The 27783-nt window shown below is 52.8% G+C and overlaps 3 protein-coding genes and 1 long non-coding RNA gene across 8 annotated transcripts; 2 read left to right on the plus strand and 2 right to left on the minus strand.

Annotated features, from left to right (window-relative positions):
* Positions 1-1148: 1148 nt before the first annotated feature.
* LOC101028817 (leukocyte immunoglobulin-like receptor subfamily B member 3) lies at positions 1149-8895 on the plus strand. 4 transcript variants are annotated; one of them, XM_074385985.1, is made up of 12 exons: positions 1151-2085; positions 2248-2283; positions 2469-2753; positions 2902-3204; positions 3646-3942; positions 4186-4488; positions 4813-4860; positions 5742-5858; positions 6470-6545; positions 6628-6665; positions 6899-6951; positions 7044-7197. In XM_074385985.1, the coding sequence occupies exons 1-12, from the start codon at positions 2052-2054 to the stop codon at positions 7095-7097; spliced, it is 1644 nt and encodes a 547-aa protein (XP_074242086.1). In that variant the 5' UTR covers positions 1151-2051; the 3' UTR covers positions 7098-7197. The 4 variants fall into 4 exon arrangements, with proteins under 4 accessions (XP_074242085.1, XP_074242084.1, XP_074242086.1 ...); XM_010331959.3 differs by lacking the exon at positions 7044-7197 and adding an exon at positions 8041-8895 and having other exon boundaries at positions 1154-2085; XM_074385984.1 differs by having other exon boundaries at positions 1149-2085; positions 6503-6545; positions 6899-7959.
* A 3716-nt stretch (positions 8896-12611) lies between these two features.
* Positions 12612-17390, minus strand: RPS9 (ribosomal protein S9). The gene is made up of 5 exons (XM_010331961.2): positions 17298-17390; positions 16905-17026; positions 16590-16712; positions 13724-13910; positions 12612-12864 (listed from the first exon to the last, which is right to left on the minus strand). Exons 2-5 carry the CDS (start codon positions 16999-17001, stop codon positions 12687-12689), a joined length of 585 nt encoding a protein of 194 aa, XP_010330263.1. The 5' UTR covers positions 17002-17026; positions 17298-17390; the 3' UTR covers positions 12612-12686.
* Positions 17391-19856: 2466 nt separating this feature from the next.
* Positions 19857-25060, plus strand: LOC141581239 (uncharacterized). The gene is made up of 2 exons (XR_012513750.1): positions 19857-21165; positions 24011-25060. It is a non-coding gene; the product is annotated as an uncharacterized LOC141581239 (long non-coding RNA).
* Positions 24059-27771, minus strand: TSEN34 (tRNA splicing endonuclease subunit 34). 2 transcript variants are annotated; one of them, XM_003944082.4, is made up of 5 exons: positions 27577-27771; positions 26432-26678; positions 26073-26316; positions 25677-25934; positions 24059-24554 (listed from the first exon to the last, which is right to left on the minus strand). In XM_003944082.4, the coding sequence occupies exons 2-5, from the start codon at positions 26672-26674 to the stop codon at positions 24367-24369; spliced, it is 933 nt and encodes a 310-aa protein (XP_003944131.1). In that variant the 5' UTR covers positions 26675-26678; positions 27577-27771; the 3' UTR covers positions 24059-24366. The 2 variants fall into 2 exon arrangements, with proteins under 2 accessions (XP_003944131.1, XP_010330264.1); XM_010331962.3 differs by lacking the exon at positions 27577-27771 and adding an exon at positions 26975-27349.
* Between the last annotated feature and the right edge of the window lie 12 nt (positions 27772-27783).

The raw sequence follows: 27783 nt of genomic DNA on the forward strand, positions 1-27783 counted from the left end.
TGGTGTTAGTATTGGCTTGCTCTTTGTATTAGTATCGGTTTGCTGCTGGTGCCACAACAGATTACTACACATTGAGTAGCTGAAGCACCATGAATTCATTATCTCATTGTTCTGAAAGTGAGAATTCTGAACCGGCCTTTTAGGATAAAATCGAGGCCTTCACATAGCTACATTCCTTTCTGGAGGCTCCAGAGGAGAATCCATTTCCTTGCTCTTTTAGATTCTTAGTAGAAATGTATGTACTTGTGTATACACATATGACCTATGCGGATTAGTGTTTTGTATGTACTGCTCATTGCATTTACTCACAGCAGCATCTCACCTTCTCCATTTGGGCTTAATTATTCTACTCACTGATTACATCATCATTTAGTATTGCTTTCAGAGAGACTCCAGGTGCAAAAATACCTGCAGCCTTGCAGCTCTAGTGATGCCGGATTCTCTCTCTCTTTCTGTCTCTCTCCCTCCCTCTCTGTCTCTCCCTCTCTTCCTTTCTGTCTCAGTCTCTCTCTCCTCTCCCCCTCCCTCTGTCTCTCCTTCTCTCTCTGTCTGTCTGTCTCTCTCTCTCTCTCTGTTCTTATCATGATACCTGATAAAGGGAAAGTGAACATACCCTCCTTATTCCTATAAGGCGACCACCTGACCTGAGGGTTTAACGTGTGAGACGTGAGTCCCGACAGATCACAAATGCCCCGAGTCTCCTCGTGTACTTTACCGTGACTGAGATACTAAATATAGTCACAAACTGACATTTTCTTTTCAGTTCTATAAAAATTTCAACCATTAGCTCTTCGTGTATGTCATGAACTAACAACCTTCTTCCTTCTTTCATTCTGAAATGGGTACAGACATGTTATTTCTTCTGATTCTGCTTCCTGTATATATTAATACTTTCTGTTGTTCAGTGTCTGTCCTTTCCATGATACAGTCTGGAAAACTTAATGAATATCTCATGCCAATGAACACATTTACTATTGCAGTGGTCTTGTCCTGGATTAAATTACGTTTTGGATTTTGTTATGTCTGCATAGTAGAGATATACAGTGAGTAAATTACTTACTTTGTTTTGAGACAGTTGTGGGCTTCTTGTGGGGCTGCAGTGCAGTGGTGCAATAGCACACTGCAGCCTCTGCCTCCAGGATTCAAGAGATTCTCCTGCCTCAGCCTCCTCATATATGTATATATTTGATTCTCTCTTTATTCCCTGTATTTCTCCTTTTGAGACAGGGTCTTGCTCTGTCGCCCGGTCTGGAATGCCGAGGGGTGATCATAGCTCCCTGCAGCCTCCACCTCCCAGGCGCAGGTGATCCTCTCACATCTTCCTGAGTTGCAGGGACCACAGGCACGAGCCTCCATGCTCAGCTAACTTTTTTCTTTTCTGTACAGACGGGCTCACTGTGTAGTCAGGGTAATCGGAAGCTCCTGGCCTCAAGCCATCCTCCCCTCTCAGCCTCCTGAAGTGCTGGGATTCCAGGCGGGAGCCACCATGGTAGGGCCTCACGGCCACACGCAGCTCAGCCTGGACTGCACAGCCCGGTGTCAGGTGTGTCTCTGCGGACCTGAGCCTGCCTGCAGCATGGACCTGCAGCCCTGAAGCATCTCCAGGGCTGGAGAGAATGGCCCTGGTGAGGACCCCGCACTGCTGTGCTGATGGACAGGCTGAAGGAGGAAAGGAGACTCCATGGGGAGGCTGTGAGAGGGAGGAGAAGCCCATGGTCACCGTCACCTGAAAGGGGCTGAATCAGGAAGCCACCAGGGCTATTTGCCGCTGTGTCCCGGCCCTCAGTGAAATAAAGATAAATGGTTCGGGGGCAGGGAGATCCCACTTCTCTTTGTAGTGTCTGCAGAGAGCCTGGGGCCGTCCTGACCACAGTCCAAAATGAGAGCCAGGCTCCTGGGGAGGGCAGTTCCCCTTCCTGTGTGCTGTGGATGAGACAATCCCATGACAAGAAGCACTCGGACTCCGAGCGGCCACACCCTGGTTATCTCTGTCCGGCCAGCACTGAGGGCTCATCCATCTGCAGAGTCCGGGCCCACTGGGAAGCGACGCCATGACCCCCGCCCTCACAGCCCTGCTCTGCCTTGGTGAGATTTCAAGACGGGGAGGGGGAGATCCGAGTCTTAGAGGGACCCCACCCCACACACAGGCCCTGGTTCATCAGGAGACCTCAAAAGCTCGGGAGCCACTAGGGAGGGGAGGATCTGCTTGGGCTTCAGAGGCAAATCTCACAGGGAACTCTCTTCCAGGGCTGAGTCTGAGCCCCAGAACCCACGTACAGGCAGGTAAGTCTGTTCCCAGCTGTCCCAGGTTCCTCTTCCTCTCTAGGGACAAGACCCAGCCCTGGGCAGCTGGGGGTGGAGACAGCAGTTCTGGGTGGCTGATGGGGATGATGGAGGGTCCTGGAGCTGAGAGCTGGGATCTGAGGGCTGAGGGAGGTCTTGGGATCCAGCCTCTGATTTCCTTCCAGGGCCCCTCCGCAAACCCATCCTCTGGGCTGAGCCAGGCTCTGTGATCATCTGGGGGAGCCCCGTGACCATCTGGTGTCAGGGGAACCTGAAGGCCGAGGAGTATCATCTGGAAAAAGAAGGAACCCAAGTACCCTGGGACATGCAGAAGTCACTGGAACCCAGGAACAGGGCCAGATTCTCCATCTCATCCATGTCAGAGCACCATGCAGGGAAATACCGCTGTCAATATCTCGGCCCTGAAGTCTGGTCAGAGCGCAGTGAGCCCCTGGAGCTGGTGGTGACAGGTGAGGGGACACTCGGGGTCCCAGCCCCAGGCTCTGCCCTCAGGAAGGGGGTTGGCTCTCAGGGACGTCTCTCTCTCTCCCAGCCCAGCCCTGGGGGTGATGTGGGAGGTGTGAGCCCCATTTCACATGGTGCTTCCTTCTCTCCTAGGAGTCCACAGCAAACCCACCCTCTCAGCCCTGCCCAGCCTTGTGGTGACCTCAGGAGGGACCGTGACCCTCCAATGTGGCTCACAGAAGGGATATTACCGTTTTATTCTGATTAAGGAAGGAGAACACCAGCTCTACTGGAATCTGAACTCACAGCAGCTCCCCAGTGGGTGGTTCGAGGCCCTGTTCCCTGTGGGTCCCGTGACCCCCAGCCACAGGTGGATGTTCAGATGCTATTACTATTATAGAAACAACCCCCACGTGTGGTCATACCCCAGTGACCCCCTGGAGATTCTGCCCTCAGGTGAGGAAGCCATGGCTTTTCTAACACACTTTTAGGGCAGCAGACAGGTGGTTGGGAGTGGCTGGTGACTGAAGATGGAGAGGACCCAGAGAGATGTGTTGGTGGACGGGCTGAAGGCGTGAGGGAGGCCCCGTGGGGAGCCTCTGACATGGGAGGAGGAGCCCTCGGTCACACACACCTGGAAGGGACGACTCAGGAAGGCTCCAGTGTGTTTGCTGTGAGGTCCTGGCTCTCAGGGAGAGGAGGGAAATCAGGCACAGTGGCCAAGGCTCAGGGAGACCCCACTCCTCTGAAATGGCTCCAGGACAACCCCGGGTGAAGAGGAGCCCCTGGGATCCGAGACAGAGTGTGAGAGACACTGAGACCTGCAGTGCCAGGACGGGAGAAGGAAGGGGCGTGGGAGGAACAGCCGGCCGAGTCCCCGCTCCGCTTTCCCTCCAGGCGTGTCTAGGAAGCCCTCCCTCCTGACCCTGCAGGGCCCTGTCGCGGCCCGTGGAGGCAGCCTGACCCTGCAGTGCCGCTCCGATGTCGACTACGACAGATTTGCTCTGTACAAGGACCAGGGAGTTCACCTCCTCCAGGGCTCTGGCCGGCAGCTCCAGGCTGGGCTCTCCCAGGCCAACTTCACCCTGAGCCCTGTGAGCCTCTCCCACGGGGGCCAGTACAGATGCTCCGGTGCACACAACCTCTCCTTCGAGTGGTCGGCCCCCAGTGACCCCCTGGACATCCTGATCGCAGGTAAGGGGCCCAGCGGGTTCAGTCAGGGACCCAGGCTCTGCACAGGCCCTGCCGGGGAGCCCAGGTGGTGATGGCCAGGATGAGAGGTGGGGGTCCCAAGGGAGAGACAGACAGACAGAGATGGGATAGGCAGGGAGGGGGAGACTTAGGAAAAACAGAGACTGAGGGTCCCAGAGAGAGGCCTGGGGAGGTCTCAGCTCAGAACAAGGCGGGGCAGCCCCTCACCCATCCTCTTCTCTCCAGGACAGATCCCTGACACACCCTCCCTCTCAGTGCAGCCGGGCCCCACGGTGGCCTCAGGAGAGAACGTGACCCTGCTGTGTCAGTCACAAGGGTGGATGGACACTTTCCTTCTGACCAAGGAGGGAGCAGCTGATGCCCCCGTGCTTCTAAGACCAAAGTACCAATCTGATAAGGACCAGGCTGAATTCCCCATGAGTCCTGTGACCTCAGCCCATGCGGGGACTTACAGGTGCTACGGCTCCTACAGCTCCATCCCCTACCTGCTGTCTCACCCCAGTGAGCCCCTGGAGCTCGTGGTCTCAGGTGAGGCCCCTGACCCTGTCCTCTCTGAGCTCAAAGGCTCAGCTCAGGCCCTGCTGAAGAGGGAGGATGGAGGGAGAGCGGTTGGGATGGAGGGAAGGAGGTTATGAGGGAGGCTTAGCCAGAGGGGCCTCACTCCTCAGCAGGAAGAGGCCAGCAGGGGTTCTCGTAGGCACGGCCACCCGCTCTCCTTGCTGGCATGCAGAAGGTACCAGGCGGGCAGAGACATGTTTCCAGGGAATGCACTGGGCAGACGAAGGGGAGCTGGAGTGAAGTGTGCGCCCCACAGACAGCCCCGGCCCTCACCCCCTCCTGTGCTCTTTCCAGGATCCTCTGCAGGCTCCGGCCCACCACCCGCAGGGCCAGCCACACCCGGTGAGTCACGGAGGTCTCTTGGGGAGCACGGCCTCCCCCAGGGCAGTCCTGAGTCTCCCAAAAGATCCCATTGTTCTCCCCTCAAGGATGGGCTTGTGTCCCAGGGGCTCTGAGGCTGGGCTGGTGAGGGCGGCGGGGGGTGGTCAAGGCAAAGGCAGATGTTGGGGCCCAGCATGGGGGAGCAGCTGGGCTGATGTGGGGGACAAGGCAGCCCCAGCCCTCACCTCCTTGTCCTGACCGTGGTCCCAGGAGGCCCTGAGGACCAGCCCCTCACTCCTCAGGGTCAGGCCCCCAGAGTAGTGAGTGAGGGTCTCTGAGCGGGAGGTGGGTCTCTGTCCAGGGGAGGCAGGGCTGGGTTCTGTCCTAGGTTCAGGCTCCTCTGGAGACGGTGACCTGGACAGGCCCCTCCCCTGTTTGGGCCTCAGTTTCTCCAAGTGTAAAGGAGAGAGGCCTGCATGGGTGGGAAAGTTCCTTTCAGTTCTGACTCCCAGCTGTGACCTCCTGGGCGAGAAGGCCTCTCAGGGGCCTGTGCTGTCCCACCTGCAGCAGTGACGGTGACCTGGGGCAGGGGAAGGGAGCAGGGCCATGGTTCAGGACATCAGACTTTTGCCCTGCAGCTCTAGGGCTCGGCTCAGTGCAGGGAACAAGGGTTGCAGGTCAGACTCCCGGTTCCCTTCCCAGCTTTGCCACAGCCTGGCTGGGGACCTGGGGCAGGCGATTGCCCTCTGAGCCTCAGTTTGTGTATCTGTGAAATGGGTTGTGGGGGCAGCAATCCCATGTTGCTGTCGGAGCTCACGAAGGAATGACTCGGCATACGCCTGCGCACAGTAGGTGCTCACATCAATGATGTCATCCTCATTCCTGATGTCATCACACTCAAGGTCTGGGAAGATACCTGGAGGTATTGATTGGGGTCTCAATGGGCTTCGTCCTGCTGTTCCTCCTTGTCTTCTTCCTCTTCCTCCGACGTCGGCGTCAGGAGAAACACAGGAGCTTGGGTGAGGAGGGAAGGGGGGCACCCATGGGCTGGCCAAGGGTGGGCTCAGGGCACCAGCCAGAGGGAATCAGAACACACAGGGAAGTCAGCTTAGAAAACGGTTCCAGAGGTGCCTAATGTCGGCACACATTTACTTTTTTTTGCTTTTTTGAGATAGAGTCTTGCTCTATGGCCCAGGCTGGAGTGCAGTGACACAGTCTCAGCTCACTGCAACCTCCGCCATCTGGGTTCAATTGATTCTCCTGCCTCAGCCTACCAAGTAACTGGAGTACCTGGGACTACAGATGCCCACCACTACGCCTGGCTAATTTTTGTATTTTTACTAGAGACGGGGTTTCGCCATGTTGGCCAGACTGGTCTTGAACAACTGACCTTGTGATCCGCCTGCCTCAGCCTCCCAAGCTGCTAGGATTACAGGCGTGAGCCACTGTGCCCAGCTAGTCAGCACACATTTACAAACCTCCGTATTCATGGAGTTGTTTTCTATCTCATGAAATATCCGGGACATCCCTGCAGGAATATTTTAAACGTTCCTGCTTTCCCTCAAGTTGCATGTGTAGGATGGGTGGTTCTAATGTTCCCAGGGCTGAGACTCTGTCCATCTTCACCCAGACCAGAGGCAGGCTGATTTCCACTGTCCTACAGGGGCTGTGGAGCCAGAGCCCAAGGACAGGAGCCTGCAGAGGAGGTAATTCTGCCCGAAGACCCCAGACTCCCACCCACCCCCCACCCATACCCTGTCCGCCTCACACTCCTGTGTTCTCTCCCAGGTCCAGCCCAGCTGCTGATGTCCAGGAAGAAAACCTCTGTGAGAGGAAGAGGGGGGACAAATGAGGGGGCTGGGAGACAGGAGTCCCAAAATTTCATTAGCAGCAGGGAGGGGCTAGGAAGGGTATGGGGCTCAGTGAAGATGGTCCCCCTCCACACTGTGGGACCTCCCTGGATCTTAGTGGCCCTGTCTCAGAGCTGGGCAGGGGATGGCGGGGCTGAGAGGTCCCAGGGAACCTTCCCAGGAGATGAACCCCTTGCTCTGCCCAGCAGATGCTGCCGTGAAGGACACACAGCCTGAGGACGAGGTGGAGCTGGACACTCAGGTGAGACCCCGCCCCTGTCCCGGGCACCAAAGGCCTCCTGGTGCCGGATCTAACCCAGCAGGACTTCTCTGTCCTTCTTCCCCGGCTCTCAGCACCGTCCAGGGCGGACCCTCCGTGTCCAGCATGCTGCCTCCCGCCTGCTGTGACCTCACTCTCTCCTGGTGTCCTGGGACCTCGTGGGCCTCCTCCCGGGTCCCCTTCCTGCTCCTCGTCCTCTGTTTGGCCGTCTGGTTGTTCGAGGGCTCCCCAGGCCTCAGGAGGATGAGGAATGAACCACCCCGGTGCCCTGGGCTCCCCTTCATTCATTCACCCAGCGAGTGTTCCCAGGAGCTCACTGTGGATGGGGCTCCCCGTGGGAGCTGCAGACACAACAGGGAGCAAAGCCGCCCCCGCCCTCCTGAGCTCACCTCGTGGTGGGAGACAAAATGCAAATAAACGCACAGTGTCCAGGAGTGCGACGTGCTGTGAGGACAATAAACCAGGGGAAGGGCAGAGAGTGCAGGGCAGTGGGGCCAGTCTGAATGGTGAGGGGAGGGCTGTCTGGTCAGCTGTCATCTGAGAAGCCCGGACGGAGAGGGCCACACCATCCTCTAATGGACGAGCCCCTGCAGGCAGAGGAAACAGCAGTGCCAAGGCCCCGAGGCAGCAGTGAGCTCTTGTGGGAAGGCGGGTGTGAGGCTGCAGCCAAATGGGCAAGGTCAGAGTGAGGAGGAGAGGCCAGAACCGCAGGGAGGGAGCAGCCGGACCCTCCACAGCCTTAGCGCGTCCCTGAGATTCCATCAGGAAAGGGATGTAAACGGATCACTCTGGAAACAGTTGGAGAACTGACTCCAGGGGGTCAGGGGGACTCAAGGACACCCCCCACCACTGTCTCTCCAGCGCAGCCCACATGATGAAGACCCCCATGCAGTGACCTATGCCGTACACTCCAGACTCGGGCAGCAGTGGCCTCCCCTCATTCACCACTGTCCGGGGAATTCCTGGATACAAAGGACAGGCAGGCAGAAGAGGAAGGCAGATGGACAGTCAGCCAAGTCCTTTCCTCTCTCTCACCCCCACCACGTCCCCTCTCATTCTCCCCGACTGTAGGCTGCTGCACCTGAAGGCCCCCAGGATGTGACCTACGCCGAGCTGCACAGCTTGACCCTCAGACGGGAGGCAACTGAGCCTCCTCCCTCCCGGGAAGGGGCCCCTCCAGCTGAGCCCAGCATCTACGCCACTCTGGCCGTCCACTAGTCCAGGGGGGACCCAGACCCCACACTCAACAGGACACTCAGGGACTCCAGAAGACATGGGAGTAGACCCCAGTGGACCCCAGCCAGCCTGGACCCCTAACACAGACCACCAGGAGGCACTGGGAACTTGTGGTACTAAATGACTAATATCCTTGCATTTTGGAAATAAAGCAACAGACTTCTCAATAATCAGTGAGTCAATAAGAAAAAAAAACAGACGTAAAGGCCAGGTGTGGTACTTGGGAGGCTGAGTCGGGAGAATGCCTTGAACACAAGAGGTTAAGACTGCAGAAGCTGTGGTGAGCCATGGCTGTGCCGCTGCACTCCAGCCTGTGTGATAGAGACCTTGCCTCTTAAAAAAAAAAAAAAAAGCGTGAATGTTTTTCATTGAATGATAATGTCAATATTCCACATCAAACTTACAAAATGGGAAAATTAAGAGGCATAACCAGGTGCAGTGGCTCACGCCTGTAATCCCAACACTTTGGGAGGCCAAGTGGGGACGATGGCTTGAGCTCAGGAGTTCCAGCCAGCCTGAGCAGCATCGTGAGACCCCATCTCTACAGAAGATAAAGCTCGTCAGGCATGGTGGCACACACCTGTAGCCCCAGCTACTTGGGAGGCTGAGGTGGGAGGATCACTTGGGCACAGGAGGTCGAGGCTGCAGTGAGCCAGGATCACACCACAGCACTCCAGCCTGGGCAACAGTGAGACCCTGTCTCAAAAAACTAAAAACCCAGTGAAATTATCTGTTGATTAGTGTTTGCATAATACATTTTTCAACCTTCGGTTTTTTTAATGTGATAAAATATAAATAACAGGCCAGGTGTGGTATCCCACACCTGTAATCCCAGCACTTTAGGAGGCCAAGGCAGGCGGATCATCAGGTCAGGAGTTCAAGACCAGCCTGCCCAAGATGGTGAAACCCTGTCTCTACTGAAAATATAAAAATTAGCCAGGTGTGGTGGCAGACGTCTATAATCCCAGCTACTAGGGAGGGAGGCAGAGAATTGCTCGAACCCGGGAGACAGAGGTTGCAGTGAGCCGAGATCACACCACTGCACTCCAGAATCACAGTATTTGTCTTTTTGTGTCTGGTTTATCTCATTTAGCATAATGTTTTCAATGCTTATTCACATTATTCATTATTTTTAACCCACTTGCTTTCTTGTATTTAATTTCCTTCCTATAGATTGTGTACAAAAAATGCTTCTTTGTTGTTAATTTTTAAAAATCCAATCTTGTAATCTCTTTTAATTGCTGTATTTAGATCACTTACGTTAATGTCACTTAATGACAGGCATATGTTCTGAGAAATCCATCATTAAAAAGTGTTGGCCAGGGCCGGGCACGGTGGCTCAAGCCTGTAATCCCAGCACTTTGGGAGGCCGAGGCGGGTGGATCACAAGGTCAAGAGATCGAGACCATCCTGGTCAACATGGTGAAACCCCGTCTCTACTAAAAATACAAAACATTAGCTGGGCATGGTGGCGCATGCCTGTAATCCCAGCTACTCAGGAGGCTGAGGCAGGAGAATTGCCTGAACCCAGGCGGTGGAGGTTGTGGTGAGCCGAGATCGTGCCATTGCACTCCAGCCTAGGTAACGAGCGAAACTCCGTCTCAAAAAAAAAAAAAAAAAGTGTTGGCCAGGCTTGGTGGCTCATGCCAGTAATAGCGGCACTTTGAGAGGCGGAGACGGGCAGATCACCAGAGGCCAAGAGTTCAAGACCAGCCTGGCCAACATGGTGAAACACTGTCTCTACTAAAAATACAAAAATTAGCTGGGCATCATGCACATGCCTGTAATTCTGGCTACTCAGGAAGCTGAGGCAGGATTGAACCTGGGAGGTGGAGGTTGTATTGAGCCGAGATCATGCCACTGCACTCCAGTCTAGGCAACAAGAGTGAAAACTCCATCTAAAAACAAAAACAAGCTCACCATTGTGTGAACATCATAGTGCGAGCGTACTTACACAAACATATGGGATATAACCTGCTCCGTGCGTGGGCTCCATCATCTCGCATGATACGTGTGGCTGACTGCAAGATCGTTACGCGGCACGTGGCTGTATTCACGCTTGCCTTTTTGTTTGCTTCTCTCTGTTGTTTGCTGATTCCCCTTTCCTGCCTACTCTTGGCTTTTTAGAAATGTTTTTAGTTTTGTTAAAAACATGATTCCTGGACTTTTCTATTTAATACTTTTGGACCATGGTGGAGCACCAGGTAACTGAACCACAAAAAGAAAATTACAGATCAAGGGGGACAACTGTATTAGAGATTTTAAAAATACATTTAAAATTTTTTTGTAGAGGTGTGGTCTCACTACGTTGCCCAAGCTGCCCTCGAACTCCTGGGCTCAGGAGCCTCCCATCTCAGCCTCCCAAAGTGTTGGCATTGCAGGCATGAGCCACTGTGCCCAGCTTAAGAGTTTTTAATTGACAAATAACAATTGTACATATTTATGGGGTACAGAATATTTTATCTACTTGTGTGTGGCTTTTGTTGTTTGAGACAGTTTCATTCTTGTTGCCCAGACTGGAGTGCAGTGGTGTGATCTCAGCTCACTGCAACCTCCGCCTCCCAGGTTCAAGTGATTCTCCTTCCTCAGCCTCCCAAGTAGCTGGGATTACAGGCATGTGCCACCACGCCCAGCTAAATTTTTTTTGTATTTTTAGTAGAGACAGGGTTTCACCACGTAGGCCAGACTGGTCTCAAACTCCTGACCTCAGGCAATCCACCTGCCTCAGCCTCCCCAAGTGCTGGGAATAAAGGTGTGAGCCACCATGCCCAGGCTATCTACCAGAGTTTTAATTATAACTCTTTGTACACATGTAAGTGGCTAACTCTATGCAATTTTACCTCTAAAATGAACTGCTGGAATCTTAGGAACACAGAAGTTCCTCTATCCCCTCCCCTTTAAGTTGCAGTTATGATATGTATTACATCTACATTACACAGTGAAACCCCACCAGACAAAACTAAGATTCTCACTTCCTCAGAGACCAAACCCATCCTGGTTGCAGGTGAGAAGCCCCTGCCCAGCCCCCATCCTGTTATCTGCTCAGGACCCTGGGTTCAGGGTCATCCCTGGTGATGAGGGTCGAGGGAGGGAATGAGATGGGGCAGTGGTCTAAGGAGCTCACAAGGAAAGGGAGACCCAGCAGGCCAGGCACTGTGGCTCACACCTGTAATCCCCCCACTCACTGCCTCGGTAGGAAGAGCCCCAAAGATGAAGACCCCAGGGAGCGCATCCTTTCCTTCCCAAGCCTGTAGGCTTCTCCACAGCAGAACCGCACCCCTCCCCTCCCCTCCACTCCCCTTCCCCCTCCTCTCCCTCCAGGCTGCTGCATCTGGAACTCCACAAGATGTGTGATTTGCACCCACATGAGCCGTCAGCTCTCAGACCAGAGGCAACTGCACTGTCTTCCTCTCAGGGAGCCCAGTGAGTCCGCTGCTCTGGCCATCCACTAAGCCAGGACAAGACCCAGACCCCACAGTCCAGAGACCAGTGACCCCAGAAGGTGCAGCAGCTGGCCCCATGAATGTCCAACAAGACGACCATCACTTCCCAAGCGGCAACCCGGAGAGAAGGGCTGACCACGTAGCTCAAGCAAGCTGCAACGGACTTAGGCTTCTCCACGGGGTTTACAGAACTCAGCTGCGTTGCAGAGCTGTCCCTGTATAGAAGCTGCCCTGACCTTCAAAGACCGAAGGCCTCTAGACAAGGACCCCATCGACTAGGGCCTGAGAGGGTTGCACAATTTCTAGTTTCTCACTTCCTCAGAGATGAAACCCATCAACAAGGCAGAGAAAACAGAAGCCTAACCTCCTGACCCTGAGTCCACAGAAACAGCAAACGTGGGTAGGAGGAAGAGCTCCCTCAACACCCCTCCTACACTAACCCACTTCCCCTACGAGGGAAGACGAAGCTGGGAACTTGCCCAGCATCACCCACATCACGAGCTCTGATACGAGCCCGCGGTTCTGTGAAGTGCTGCCCAGCGAAACATCCAACACAGTCGACCTTCTCCAGCAACCAGGCCAGCCTCAGAGGTCAGCTCCCATCCCACTTCTCTCCCAGGGTCAGGGTGAAAGGGCCAACAGCCAGGGCAGGCCCCACCTCCACTTGCTGCCTCCGCTGCCTGGAAATGAATGAATGACTCCCTTCTACCCTATATGCAAACGCTGGCTTACTTGGAATTTCCTTCTGGTCCTCTTTTTCCCAAAATACCGTCAGTCTCTCCCATGACAGCAGTGCCTGGGGAAGATGCAGACAGCAGTACTGAGGCCAGGGCCCACGATCTGGTAGGCATTCCTGGGCATCTCAACACCCAGAAGTGAGTGAGCTGCCCGCTGAGCTTCCCAGGGAAGGCGGCAAGGTCAGAGCAGGGTTAAGAGTCAAGGAGGAGACACGAACACACCAACTACATAAAGCGCTAATCCTGTTTATTCAGCAGGAAAACTCGGCAATCCACGAGCCCAAGAGGGGGACAGGTGGGCTTAATCCTCCTCCTCATCATCCCCAGCTCCAGCCCCGCCCTGACCCTTCTTGGCATTCTTCCTCTTCACGCGGCCTGGGCGGCCGCCCCCGTAGGGAGAGCGGAGGGAGAAGTCAATGTGCTTCTGGGAATCCAGGCGGACAATGAAGGACGGGATGTTCACCACCTGCTTGCGGACCCTGGAAGAGGGGACAGGAGTTAAGTGGACTGGGGAGAAACGGAGCAAGCCCAGCAGAGGTGCCTCTCCTCTTCACTCCAGGGCTGCAGACACCCCGGCACTGCCGAAAGGGCGCTCCTGATCCTGTGGGCCTCGTGAGTCCAGGGTCTTAGGGCATCACCTTCACCCCCCAAAATGCTTTAGATGAGTTTCGCAACCTCATTTAGTAGAAATTCGAAAGTATCCCACATAAAACCACAAAGCAAATGAGGTGGCCATTGAAAGCCCAAAGTGTGAAACACTCAACCCCACACCTGGCACTGAGCTTTACCACGCACAGCGGCAATGCCCACTGTGACACAGCAACCCGAGGCTGCGTCCACAATGAAAGCTCTGCCCACGGCTCACAGGGTGAGTGAAGGGCTGAGGTGGACACTGTACATGTAAACATCTTGGCCTCTTCCTGCACAGCTCCTCCCTCTCAATGGTGCCATGTTACAGAAAGGGCACCCTGAGTACCCAGAATGCAATCACGGATTAGGGTCTGAACTGACTTAACAAGCGAGCCCAGGAGACAGCTGAACCCACCACCAAGCGAGGAGGCTGGTTCTCTCCCTCCACTGGGAAGGCCTAGAGCTGTTACCTGTCCAGCGGCCCACATGCCTGGCAGAAGCCTTCACAAGGTGTACGGCTTGAGCCGCAGTGACCCTTGCGCTGGGCTTTTGGGACGTGAGCTGTGTGCAAGGGTGAATCTGTACCCTCAGGGTGAGCTCACACCCATCACCTCCGAGGGCTGCAGGAGACAGGGACAGCAGGCTTAGTGAGGGCAACCATCAGAGGGCAGCGTGGAGGAAGATCCGGACGCCCACAAGAGGTGGTACCTGATATGGCGCTGGCGGATCAGCACGCGGGCGTGGTGGATGGACTTGGCCAAGCCCAGCTTGAAGACCTGGGTCTGCAGGCGTCTCTCTAAGAAATCCTCGATCTTCAGGCCCAGGATGTAATCCAGCTTCATCTTGCCCTCATCCAGCACCCCAATGCGGACCAGCCGCCGCAGCAGGGCATTGCCTGGGAAGGGTGGAAGGAAGCACTGATTCAGCTTCTGGGGTTCAAATCCTGGCTCCTCCTCTTAGGCTCCATTCGCGATGGTGAGGCACGGTAGTATTAGCAAGCAAGGGGTAAGTCTGATAAGACTCAACGCACCAGTCCCTGTGACCCAGGTCATCGTCAAAACCATGCTTGTAATCCCAGCACTCTGGGAGATGGGCGGATCACTTGAGGTCAGGAGTGGGCAACATGGTGAAACCCCATGTCTACTAAAAATACAAATAATTAGCCAGGCTGTTGGCGCATGCCTGTAATCCCAGCTATTCAGGAGGCTGAGGCAGGAAAATCGCCAGGCAGAGGTTGCTGTGACCTGAGATGGAGCCACTGCACTCCAGCCTGGGTGACAAGAGTGAAACCCTGTCTCTCTCTCTCTCTCTCTCTCTCTCTCACACACACACACACACAACCAGGCTATGGCTATCATCCATAGTAATCTGGCAGGAGACAGGAGGGCAAATACACCTGAGAATGTGACATCCTTTGCTCCACATTCTCAGCAAGAGTAAATGAGATTTCCTTACAAGGACTCAGTCTGCAAAAGACCAAGCGCAGCTGCAATTAAGCTCCCACTACCCTAACAAAGCAGAGTGGTTAGTTAAGAGTTCATATGCTGGGAATACAGGCGCCCACCACCACATCCAGCTAATTTGTAATTTTGGTAGAGATGGGGTTTCACCCATGTTGGCCAGGCTGGTCTTGAACTCTTAACCTCAGGTGATTCTCCCACCCGGCCTCCGTTGGTTATTAACCGCCAGCCAAATGTTAACAGCTGTTCAATCTTTCTACCAGATGAGACTCAGAATCTTGCTAGTCATACATCTTAGTGGGAAACGCTGGACTTGAATCAAGGCACGACTACACCTAAGAGCAAACGTCAAAGCTCCTCCTTCCTGTCCCTGGCTAGGCTAGATGGCTTCACTTACTAGAAAGTGTACCTACCTGAAAAGCTGTCTACCCCTTGGGATCTTTCACTTCTGCCTTGGAAAACCACAAATAACCCTCAGACAACTGCACCGCTTTCTCACATGACTAAGTTTCGTCGCTATTAGGCTCTGTATTAACAAAGTCCTCCCTAAAACCAGAACCAGCTGTATAGCCGTGTCGCCACAGGACTCTGGGATAAACTCCCGTCCAATTATCAGTAACCTTGGGGGTGGCAACTCCAGCATTTTCATAAAATTGTCAAAGGGGGCTACAATCTAAAAAAAGGAATGAAAGGGTCTGGTGCAATGACTTACACCTGTAATCCCAGCACTTTGCAAGGCTGAGGCCAAAAAATCACTTGAGACCAGGAGTTGGAAACCATCCTATCCTGGGCAACATTGCAAGATTCTGTCCCTATTTAAAAAAAAAAAAAAAAAGAAAAAGAAAAGAAAAGAAAGCTTTAATATCTGCAGGCCTGGGGCACTGTGATAATCTGTGACTAAGCATGCTCCAGGGCTTTCTTGATGTCCAATATGGACGACAACTCTAACAGTCAGCGCTCAGGTGTAGATTCTGCTTTTCACCATAAATCATGACTACCCAAGCTCAGGCAAATGCAGTGTCTCAGGATATACTAATGTAAATCTTGGTCGTGCCAATCTGCTGCAGAAAGCACTCCAGCAACACCACATCTCAGAGCAGAAACTCAAGATCTTAAAACAAATGGTTAAGATGACAAATGTTCATGTTAATGTCTATTTCACCACAGTTAGTAAAGTAAGCCAAAGTCTGTATGATCTGCATACCCTCCCAAAGTCATCACCTGAAATGCTGTTCCCTGAGACATTTAACAGATTCTCTCCCGTTCAGGCCTTTGCTAAATGCTGCCTAAATGTCTTTGACCAGCTTAATAAAGCAAGCACCAGCCTGGCCAACATGGGAAACCCGGTCTCTACTAAAAATACAAAATTAGCCCCGCGTGGTGGTGCATGACTGTGATCCCAGCTACTTGAGAGGCTGAGGCAGCAGTATTGCTTGAACCCGGGAGGCGCAGGTTGCAGTGAGCTGAGATCCTGCCTTTGCACTCCAACCTGGGTGACAGAGTGCGATTCTGTCTCAAAAATACGTAAGTTTTAATTTAAAAAAAAGCAAGCAAATGTGAACTCTTATCACCATCACTCATTCCAGAAATTCGACTTCACAGTCTACTCGCACCACTAGCAAAGAGGCCACATGATCAGAATTGTTTTTGAGACATCATATAAAGATATAGTCAGGTGCCCAAGTGTGCCAGGCCTCTCTTTAGCTCTGGTCGTTACTAAACCGAAGGTCCAAGAACTGAGTAACAAAAGCCCCACAGCTAAGAAACAAGGCAAAGACTGATCCAGCTCCAATTTTCCTACTCAAGTCCGATTAAAACACCAAGTTAAGCCAGGCGCAGTGGCTCACGCCTGTAATCCTAGCACTTTGGGAGGCTGAGGTGGGTGGATCACCTGAGGTCAGGAGTTCAAGACCAGCCTGGCCATCATGGTGAAACCCCATCTTTAAATAAATGAATAAATAAATACAAAAAAAAAAACAAAAACCCCACTAAGTTAAAAAGGCTGTCTCTGTTTGTCCAATGACACAACTCCCATCATTGGAACAGAGCTAGAAGGGACAGTGAACCTCACAAGCCCTGAGGTCCATCCCTCTGCTGTGGGCTCCCATACGCACCTTCGAAAAGACGCCGTGGATCCTTCTCGTCAAGTGTCAGCAGCTCTCGGGCGGCCTTGCGGATCTTGGCCAGGGTAAATTTGACCCTCCAGACCTCACGTTTGTTCCGGAGCCCATACTCGCCTGCATGTGGTAGGGAGAAGGGGGTGGACAAGTTTACTCTCAAAGATTAGTACAAAAACTAGGCTGGCAATTTTGGATACACAAAACCTTTCTAAACCACGAACAGTGCCAAATTTAGAGGGTGGACTAGATCGAACACGTGGGCACCCTCATCCACGTGCTAACCGCCTCTCGGAAGGCTTGGTCACTCACCGATCAGCTTCAGCTCTTGGTCCAGACGAGATTTCTCGAAGGGTCTCCGCGGGGTCACATAAGTTTTGCGACAAACCCAGCTCCGGGCCACCGGCATGCTGGCTCCGCTTACCCGTCTGCGCCTGCGCGGAAGGAAAGTTGAAAAATGAGAGCTCTAGGTGGCGCCGGCGCAGTCCCACAACTGCGCCAAAACCTCGCGGCGCCCAGATTGGCTCTCGCGAGAATCACTTCAAACGCTTTCATAATCAGCATCCGGCCCAACAACCGTGCTGCCTTCCCATTCAGCCACCCTACTCTGATCCCTAACGTCTTTAGCTTGTTCGTGGAAGCTCGGAAGGCCCGCGCGAACATCCGACCCGAACCCTAGCCAAAAAGCACATCACGACACCTCACCTAACTACGCGACCCGGTCACTGAGAAAGAGACGCGCACGCGACACAGCGGCGCTCTTATAGTAATGCCGGCGCCTCGTGACCGTATCACGCACGACGCACGTCTGAGCCAATCAGAGGAGGCGTTGGCTGGCGGAGAAGCAGTCGAGATGTGAGTCTGGGCTAGAGCGGCGTGCTAAACCCGGACGACTAGCTTTCTTCCGGCTGAGGCGTGGAAACTTGAGAAGTCGGGAGACCCTTCCTTCTCCACCCCTGGACTGTGGTTTTCTCTCTTTCTTTCTGAGACAGGGTATCGCTCTGTCGCCCCAGCCGCAGTGCAGTTGTAGGATCTCTGCTCACTGCAGCCCAGACCAACCTGTCGGGCTCGAGCGATCCTCTCGCCTTCTCCGGAGTAGATGGGATTAAAGGTACACGCCACCACGCGCGGGTAACTTTTTTTCCCCCCCATACAGTCGGCGTTTTGCTACGTTGCCCGGGCTGGTCTCGAACTCCTGGCCTCGAGAGGTCCTTCCGCTGTGGCCCCCCGAAGTGCTGAGATCACAGCCGTGTGCCACCGCGCCCAGCCGAGATTATTTCTATCACTAACAATCATGTGGCATTCTGGAACACTGTGTGACACATACTAAGAATTTTAAATGTATTTACTCAATCCTCAGTATATACTTACGTTACGGAGCACTCTCAGAGAAGGTGCCCCCCCCACCACCAAACGGTACTATGATCAAATTTTCGCTTAAGAAATATTAATAGTATTATCAGTAGTTTATTTTTATTTATTTTTGAGATGGAGTTTCGCTCTTGTCACCCAGGCTGGAGTACAGCGGCGCGAAATCTCGGCTCACCGCAACCTCCGCCTCCCTGGTTCAATCGATTTTCATGCCTCAGCCTCAGGAGTAACTAGGACTATGGGCGCCCACCACCATGCCAGGCTAATTTTTGTATTTTTAGTAGAAACGGGGTTTCGAGCTGCTGGTCTCAAACTCCAGACCTCAAGTGATCCACCCGCCTCAGCCTCCCAAAGTGCGGGGATTACAGGCGTGAGCGATCACGCCCCGCCTGGAGTTCTCTTTTTATATATAGTCTGGCTATGGTCTTTGTATACCCATCTCTCCACACTGGATGCGATGGTCTTTCTCCACTGTGTTCTTCAGTTCTGTACGCTGCTGCCTCGGCAGGCAGTCAGTATCTCCTCAGGAAGCGGTCCCACCGGCCCTTCTCTTCCACGGCATCCACACCATCCGGATGCCTGGACTCAAATGTCACATCACCACTTGCTAGCTGCAGCGCCTTCGACAAGTTTCCCAATCACTCTGTGCCTCAGCGTCCTCCGCTGTGAAACGGAGAATGACGGTGGTGCCTCCCTCCATAAGCTTGTTTGTGAGGACTGAGAGTCTATATCTAAAGTGCTTAGGGGAGTGTCTGGCACAAAGAAAGCGCCCTGTGTTAGCTGTCATCGCCATTATTATCATCTGCATTGTACTTCCGTATCTTACCACCTTGTTCTGTTTTATGCTTTTTTTTTTTTTTTTTTTTTTTTTTTTTTTGAGACAGGGTTTTACCATGTTGTCCAGGCTCGTCTCGGAATTCCTAGGTTCAAGTGATCCGCTTGCCTCAGCCTCCCTAAATGCTGGGATTACAGGTGTGAGATTACACTTGGATTACACTGCGCCCGGCCAAATTTTATGCATTTTTGTATATATATATTTTTTTTTTTGAGACGGAGTTTCGCTCTTGTTACCCAGGCTGGAGTGCAATGGTGCGATCTCGGTTCACCGCAACCTCCGCCTCCTGGGTTCAGGCAATTCTCCTGCCTCAGCCTCCTGAGTAGCTGGGATTACAGACACAAGCCACCATGCCTAGCTACTTTTTGTATTTTTAGTAGAGACGGGGTTTCACTATGTTGACCAGGATGGTCTCGATCTCTTGACCTCGTGATCCACCCGCCTCAGCCTCCTAAAGTGCTGGGATTACAGGCACGAGCCACCGCACCCAGCACATTTTTGTATCTTGAACACGCTTACATTTTTCATCAGGAAGGGGAAAACACGGAAGGAAGAAAACTCTTCCATAATTTTCATTGCCTTCAGGATGAAGTCCAAACGCCACAAATTCCAGGTGCCTAATAATTAGAGATGGCTTTATAATGGTGGTTAAGCCTGTAGGTTCTCAAGTCAAAAAAAGCGTTTGAACTTCAGCTGTCACTGACCAGCTCATGATCTTAGGCAAATTAGCCTCTTCAAGAGTGCTAAATGGGAGCAACTAACAGGACTTTCCTCATAGGGTTTGATGATTTAGAGTTAAAAAAAAAAAAAGGCTGGGCGCAGTGGCTCAAGCCTGTAATCCCAGCACTTTGGGAGGCCGAGGCGGGTGGATCACGGGGTCAAGAGATCGAGACCATCCCGGTCAACATGGTGAAACCCCGTCTCTACTAAAAATACAAAAAATTAGCTGGGCATGGTGGCACGTGCCTATAATCCCAGCTACTCAGGAGGCTGAGGCAGAACTTCCTGAACCCGGGAGGCGGAGGTTGTGGTGAGCCGAGATCGCGCCATTGCACTCCAGCCTGGGTAACAAGAGCAAAACTCCATCTTAAAAAAAAAAAAAGAAAAGAAAACCAGGCCAGAGCCCTGCATACTGAAGGTGCTTCATCCAGCTGACTCCTGTCCAATGAAGGAGCTGGGAGCACCAATCTCCAGCTCAGCTGAAAATCTCCATATAGGCCGGGCGAGGTGGCTCACGCCTGTAATCTCAGCACTTTGTAGGAGGCCGAGGCAGGCAGATCAAATGAGGTCAGGAGTTCCAGAACAGCGTGGCCAACACAGTAAGACCCCGTCTCTACTAAAAATACAAAAATTAGCCAGGCATGGAGGCAGGTGCCGGTAATCCCAGCTACTCAGGAGGCTGAGACAGGAGACTCCATTGAACCCACAAGGCAGAAGTTGCGGTGAGCCAAGATCATGCCACTGCACTCCAGCCTGGGTGACAAGAGCAAGACTGCCTCAACAATGACAAAAAAGAAAATCTGCATGCAACTTTTGACTTCCCCAAAACTTAACGACCAGGCCAGGAATGGTGGCTCACACCTGAAATCCCAGCACTTTGGGAAACTGAGGTGGGCAGATCAGTTGAACCTAGGGATTACAGACCAGCCTGGGCAACATGGTGAAACTGCGTCTCTACAGAAAACAGAAAAATTAGCTGGATGTGGTGGCATGCACCCATAGTTCCAGCTACTTGGGAGGCTGAAGTGGGAGGACTGCTTGAGCCAAGGAGGTTGAGGCTGCAGTGAACCAAGATTATGCCACTGCACCCCAGCCCGGGTGGCAGAGCGAGACACTGTCTCAGAGGGAAAAAAACTGCTCATAGTGGCTGGAAGCCCTGCCAATAACATAGTCAACACGTATTTTGTACATTGTATGTACTATATACTGTATTTTTATGATGAATTAAGCTAGAGAAAAGAAAATATTAAGAAAACTTTGAGAAAATACATGAATCCATTTACTATTAAGTGGAAGTGGACCATCATAAAGGTCTTCATCCTTGTCTTCATGCTGAGTAGGCAGAGGAGGAGGAGGGGTTGGTCTTGCTGTCTCAGGGTGGCAGAGGTGGAGGAGGTAAAAGGCAAAGCAGGAGAGGTAGGCATGCTGTGTGACCTTTACTTCTTTAAATCTGCAGTTTAAGGGGAGCTGAGCAGTTCAGACTCATGTTGCTCAAGGGTCAGCGGATGAGACTGGGCCTCACCCTGATCCTCTTCAGAAGCATGGTCCAATCACATGGCACTGGCCCCTCTTCCACAAACCCCTCATGCTTCCTTGCTTTCACTCAGCCTGGAGTCCTCTGGCCCTTCCGCTCTGAAAGGCACACAGGTAATGTAAAAGGAACCCTTGGTTTCCATCATGGGTTGCCAGGGACCAAGCTGGGCATGCTTGGGGAGCTGAATTCCTTTCTTTACTTTTGTACAAGTGTAATAAAATCTAATTATGCCCCATCTGTAGGACGCAAAAGCATGTAACTGTTTGCAAAAATGAGGCAAGCCTGGGCATATCAAAAAAGCAAGCTGCTGAGTGTGTATAGTATGCTACAATTTGCATTAATAAAAATCATAAATGTATGTATATTAAAAATATGCTTAGAAAGTAGTGTATTAGGAGAAATTATAATTTCCAAGTTAGGCCGGGCACGGTGGCTCAAGCCTGTAATCCCAGCACTTTGGGAGGCCGAGACGGGTGGATCACGAGGTCAAGAGATCGAGACCATCCTGGTCAACATGGTGAAACCCCGTCTCTACTAAAAAAAATACGAAAAATTAGCTGGGCATGGTGGCGTGTGCCTGTAGTCCCAGCTACTCAGGAGGCTGAGGCAGGAGAATTGCCTGAACCCAGGAGGCGGAGGTTGCAGTGAGCCGAGATCGCGCCATTGCACTCCAGCCTGGGTGACAAGAGCGAAACTCCGTCTCAAAAAAAAAGAAAGGTTGCTTATACGCATTACTGGAGATAGTAAAAAAATAAAAACAGAAGGAAGAGGATGCTTGAAGTATGAAAATGCTGAAGTCTTAGTTTAAAAAAAAAAGAAGAGGAGGATGCAGATAGTCAGTTCATGAGGAACCTGCAAACTGAGGCCTTTGGCTTTCACTCTGAGATGGAAAACTGTGAGTTTTAGACAAGAGCTGTGAAACGGTCTGACTTATCCTTTAATATGATGATTCTGGCTGCTCCGTTGCAAACAGACAACAGAGGGGCAAGCACAGAAGGCAGGGGATGAGTTAGGAAGCTAGCAAGAGCCTATGAGCAATGTTTGGTTTTTCTGAGATGCTGCCAGTGAAGGTGGAGGGCAGGGGCCAAACTGTGAACATGGCACCTACAGAATTTGTTGACTGATGACGTGGGGACATCAGTCACAGAAGTTTTCTTTTTTTAAAAATAGAGACGGATTCTCACTATGTTCAGCCCAGGCTGGTGTGGAACTCCTGAGCTCAACTTATCTTCCCACCCTGGCTTTCCAAAGTGCTAGGATTACAGGCCTGAGCCACCACACCCGGCCACAAAAGATCTGAATGAGAAACTTTTCAGAGGAGAGACTCGTGACAGAGGTACTGAGACATCCGATTACTTGTAGAGAGGAGAAAGGGTAGAGCATAGACTTACAAGCTACTTATCAAACAGGCACAAAGAGTAGAGTCTTGGCCAGACAGAGGTTAGTGTCTTTCTTTTTTAAATGGAATTTCGCTCTTGTTGTCCAGGCTGGAGTGCAGTGGTGTAACTTCGGCCTCCTGGGTTCAAGTGATTTTCCTACTTCAGGCTCCTGAGTAGCTTGGATGGATTACAGGCGTCCACCACCACACCTGGCTAATTTTTTTTTTGTATTTTTAGTACAGATGGGGTTTCACCATATTGGCCAGGCTAGTCTCGAACTCCTGACCTTAGGTGATCCACCCACCTCAGACTCCCAAAGTGCTGGGATTACAGGTGGCAGCCACCGCACCCAGCCCCGTGTCGTATTTTAAATTAAACCTTTGGGAAATTGAGATTCTATGAAGTCTGTTTACTGGTAATGACAAAAAAGTGGGGAGATGGGAGTCTCTCAAAACCTATTCTGATTCCAGAGGCTGCTCAATTCACAGAAAAAGAGAGAGAGAGAGACAGACAGACAGACAGACAGACAGATGTAGGGGAAAGAAATTAAAGAACTAAAGACTTTCAGCCCCAGAATTTTACCATGTGACTGTATTACACTGACAAAATGAATGTAACAAAATAAAACTGCATGTTGATAAGATAAAGGTATAATTATTAGATTAGTGGTAGTGTTTCAGTACCAAGTTCTAAGCAAAAACATGGGTAAATGATTTCATAAGTGCATATTTTATACATGTTTTCACTTTTGTAAAAGTTGCAGAATATAACACATACAAAAAAGAGTCTAAAATATAAATGTACAGTAGTAAAAAAATTCTCGGGCTGGGCGCAGTGGCTCACGCCTGTAATCCCAGCACTTTGGGAGGCCGAGATGGGTGGATCACCTGAGGTCAGGAGTTCGAGACCAGCCTGGCAAATATGGTGACACCCTATCTCTAAAAAAAAAAAAAAAAAAAAATTATCAACCACTACCCAGGCCATGAAAAAGCAGAACACCTTCCAGAGTTCTTCCTGACATCCTCCCCATGCTCTGAACCCCTAAAATTACAATATTCTCATTTTCTTTTTTTTATGATATGTATGTACATGTATATATACACATACGTATGTATATATATTCACACACACACACACACACACACACACACACACATTTTTTTTGAGACAAGGTCTCCTGCTCTGTCTCCTAGGCTGGAGTAAAGTGGTACGATCACAGCTCATGGCAGCCTCAACTTCCCAGGCTTAAGGGATCCCTGGCTAATTTTTCAAAATTATTTTTTTGTAGAGATGGGGTATTACAGCGTAACCAGAGCTGGTCTCAAGTGACCCTCCTGCCTTGGCCTCCCAAAGTGCTGTGGGATTACAGGTGTGAGCCATCATGCCCGGCCTATATTTTTACTTATGCATGCATCTGAGAAGTTTCATAGAAATCTTTTCAAAAGGAAGTTTAGTGCAGTAGAAAGAGTGCAGATTTAGGAGTCAGCAAAAGCCACGTTTAAAGGCCAGGCCTGCTGTTGACTAGCTGTGCGACCCTGGCAAGTCATCCCCCCCTTCCGGCCTTTTTCTGAATCTGCAGATAAGACCACCAGCGGGCTCCAGGACTGTTGTAAGAATTCAACTCGTGGACGTTTAGGTAACAAGTTTATTGAGACCTCCTGAGACTTAAACCCTGTGGAAAACAGAGATGAATCGAACCCAGTTCCCATTCTCAGGAAGCTCACAGTGTGAAAACAGGTAACTGCAAAACAGCACAGCCAGTAAGTGCTTTGAGACAAGGAAGAACACAGAAAGGACGTAGTGTATGAAAACCTGGAATCAAACACTAACTGCACAGAAAGGTGGGAGGATGTTCTAGACTCCCAGAAAAAGCTTGGGAACATCTAGAAAGGCTCTTGCCGCAGGCACAGCCACATCCGCCTAGGTCTCTGGAGTTCACTGCAGGCTGGCCCATTGCAGGGAGGTGTAGACCACCTTACCATCAGGCTGCGGAGAACAGAGGAGCAGGGTCTTTCTGACGCTGGTTCCAAGGCGCCCAGCAGCAACCAGGTCCTGGAGTGGGATGGGGTCCTCAGGGGCCCAGCACTGAGCGATGTAGTGGGCGTGGAAGCGGAGGGGGTCACCTGGTGGGGACAGAGGCACTGAAGCAGTGGCCAACGGCAGGGGTAGAAGCCATGGGAATGATCCCTGGTAGGAGATGTGAGATCATTGCAGCAGTCCCTATGGATGCTCTCTAAAACAGGTAACGCTTGGACCAAGTACTGCACTTCTAGAAAAATTTTTTTTTTTTTTGAGATGGGAGTCTTGCTTTGTCACCCAGGCTGGAGTGCAGTGGCTCACTGCAACCTCGACCTCCTGGGTTCAAGCAATTTTCCTGCCTCAGCCTCCCAAGTAGGCGGGATTATAGGCATGTGCCACCACGCCTGGCTAACTTTTGTATTTTTAGTAGAGAGAAGGTTTCACCATGTTGGTCATGCTGGTTTCGAACTCCTGACCTCAGGTGATGACCTCAGGTGATCCATCCACCTTGGCCTCCCAAAGTTCTGGGATTACACGTGTGAGCCACTGCACCTGGCAATTTCTTTTTTTCTAACAGGATTGCTCTTACATCTTTTTTTTTTTTTTTTTTTTAAGACAGAGTCTCCCTCTGTCACCCATGCTGGAATGCAGTTGTGTGATCTCGGCTCACTGCAACCTCCGCCTCCGGGGTTCAAGCGATTCTCCTGCCTCAGCCTCCCAAGTAGCTGGGACTACAGGTGCCCGTCACCACACCCAGCTAGTTTTAGTATTTTTAGTAGAGATGGGGTTTCACCACGTTGGCCAGGATGGCCTCAAACTCCTGACCTCAGACAATCCACCTGCCTCAGCTTCCCAAAGTGCTGGGATTACAGGTGTGAGCCATCGCACCCAGCCTCATGTATGCTTCTGAGTTAATCTTCTGGATCACACTAAGCATTTAGTAAGAGTCGCTAAACTGCTTGCCCAGTGAGTTCAGGAGCTCCCAAATATTTCCTGTTCATCTGTGAATGTAAGAGGCTAACAAAGTGAGACTAAAAAGAAAGATACAGCTGGGCCTGTAATCCCAGCACTTTGGGAGGCTGAGGTGCGAGGACTGCTTGAGCCCAGGAATTGGGACGATCCTGAGCAACAATAGAGACCCCATCTCTATTAAGAAAAGAAAACCGCAGAATATATTGGGATTGTGAAGACTAGCACAGCAACCAGAGGCCCCAACCCAAACTCACCCGGATAGACCAGGAAGTCACCTCCGAACTTCCCAGCCGCACTGAGGAAGAAGCCCCGCTCCCATAGGTCTCTGTAGATGCTGTAGCGCAGCTCATGCGCAGGGCGGCCAGCGTGGGGCCAGTCTTTGGACTGGACACGCCAGTCCAGGGGCCTGGCCTTGACAGGTCGAGGCCTGGCAGTGGCCAGCTGGACAAGGAGAGCCGATCTGGGCAAGGGGGCTACTCCATTTGAGGGTCCTGCTTGGGAAGAGGAGGGACCTGGTGGAAGTACAGAGAAGAGTTTGGTAAATGCAAGGGGCAAAGTCTTCCCACCCTCAGGTTGGATTCCCAGCTAAAATTCCCAAAAGATCTCCCCTTTCCTTCCCATGGTCCCTGGACTCCACCTCCCACGCTCACCGGCTTCCTCCTGCTCTCCCGAAGCCTGGAGATCACTGGTGTCGTTCACTTTGGCAGCCTCGCTCCCGCCGGCCTCCTGGCTCGCGCTGGCCCCTGAAGCCTGTTCCAGCTTCTGCTTCTTGGCAGCCTGGCCCTCCGTAATCTTCTCTAGGAGCTCCTGCCGACGGGTCTCCCGGGCCTCAGCTGCCAAGGCGCTCTGCTCCTGGAAGCTCTGCTCTTGCTGGCGCTTGAAGGATGTCAGGGCCTGAGAAGCACACTTCGCTGGAACCTCCAAGCTTATGGTCCCTTCGGAAGCCAGTAATCCGGACTCTCAGGCCCCGCTCCCACCAGATCCAAGAGTTCGAGCCCCGCCCCCTTACCAGGCTGTGGTGCCGAGGGTCTGGGCGCGGAGCGCTGACCAGAGTCACGGCGCCGATCTCTGCCAGGAGCCGCGCCTCTTCCGGCATCAACAGCAGCGGGAGGCCCAAGCGTGAGTTCTGGCGGGGCCCGCGAGGCAGGGCGCCTACCGTGCGGCCCCCCACGCCCAGGCGCTCCCGGAGGGCCTGAACCGCCTCGGCCCCCCACACCAGGGAGCGGCCGTTCGCCACCTCCACCACCAGCATCCTCCTGCGGGAGCCGGGAGGCAAAGCGGTCACCGAAAGAGCTGCACGCTGCGGACCGCCCGGAAAGCACCCAGCGCCTGGGGAAGCCCCGCCCCCAGGCCCCAGAGGGCGGAGCCTCACTCGGCCGCTGCTCACCACCTGCTTGGCCCAAATGCCGGGCCCCGCCCCCAGGCGATCCCACCAGTCTCCGCGGCCGCAGGAGCCTGGCCCGTAGCCTTCGCCCCTCGCCGCGTCCCCGGAGCCCCGCTCAGCCCTTGTGACCCTGCGGTCGGCAGCCGCTCTGTGCCCACACTGCCGTACCTGCCATTGCGCCTTCAAGTCTCAAAAAGAAACCTCCACAAGCGCGGCGAATCGCCCCCTTATAAAGGTCCATTTTGGCGCCACCCTCTTGCAAAGTGGGCGTTCCCCTTCGGGTGTTCCCGTCGGGGATCAAAAGCTCTCGAAGCTAAAGCACCACCGGGGCCACACCCTCTTTGGGACGCTCCGGCCTTAGGTCCTCCCCTGTCCGAACCACTGTGATTCGGCTTTCGGGCCTAGGGCCTACTGGCTCTCAGGCTCCCACAAGACGAAACCCTGCCCCCTCCCTAGTGCGGGAGGTTCGGCGTTCGGGCGTCCTCGACTCCACCGAATCCGCCGCCCCGCCCCCTTCTCGAACGTGAGAACACCATTTGGCGTTCGGGTATTCTCGGCGCGGCCGACAACGTAGCCCCGCCCCCGCCCGAAAGCACAAGTTTCGGCGTTCTGGCGTCATCCGCTCCCCGCAGTCCCGCAGGCTGTGGCCCCGCCCGCTTCAAGCGCCAGCGCACCCCAGTTGGGGAGTTCCGGCCCCACGACCGAACCCCACAGCCGAAAGCCCCGCCCCCTGGGCACCCGCCTTCCACTCTCCGTTCGGGCGGGCTCACCCCACTTGGGAGCGCTCAGTCCGCTTCCTTGCTTCTCTTCCGAATGTCCCACGGTCCACCGATAGAATCACCGAGTCACCTCGTATACACCCACTCGAAGTCAAGGCGGAGCCACCCACTACGCACCGCGCGCCACGCTCTGCTTCCTCCACCCTCCCCTCCCCGTGTCAACCCCCCCGCGTCAACTTCGTCATTCCGCCGCCTCGG

This window comes from Saimiri boliviensis, chromosome 14 (assembly GCF_048565385.1).
Source record: "Saimiri boliviensis isolate mSaiBol1 chromosome 14, mSaiBol1.pri, whole genome shotgun sequence".
Taxonomy (NCBI): Eukaryota; Metazoa; Chordata; class Mammalia; order Primates; family Cebidae; genus Saimiri; species Saimiri boliviensis.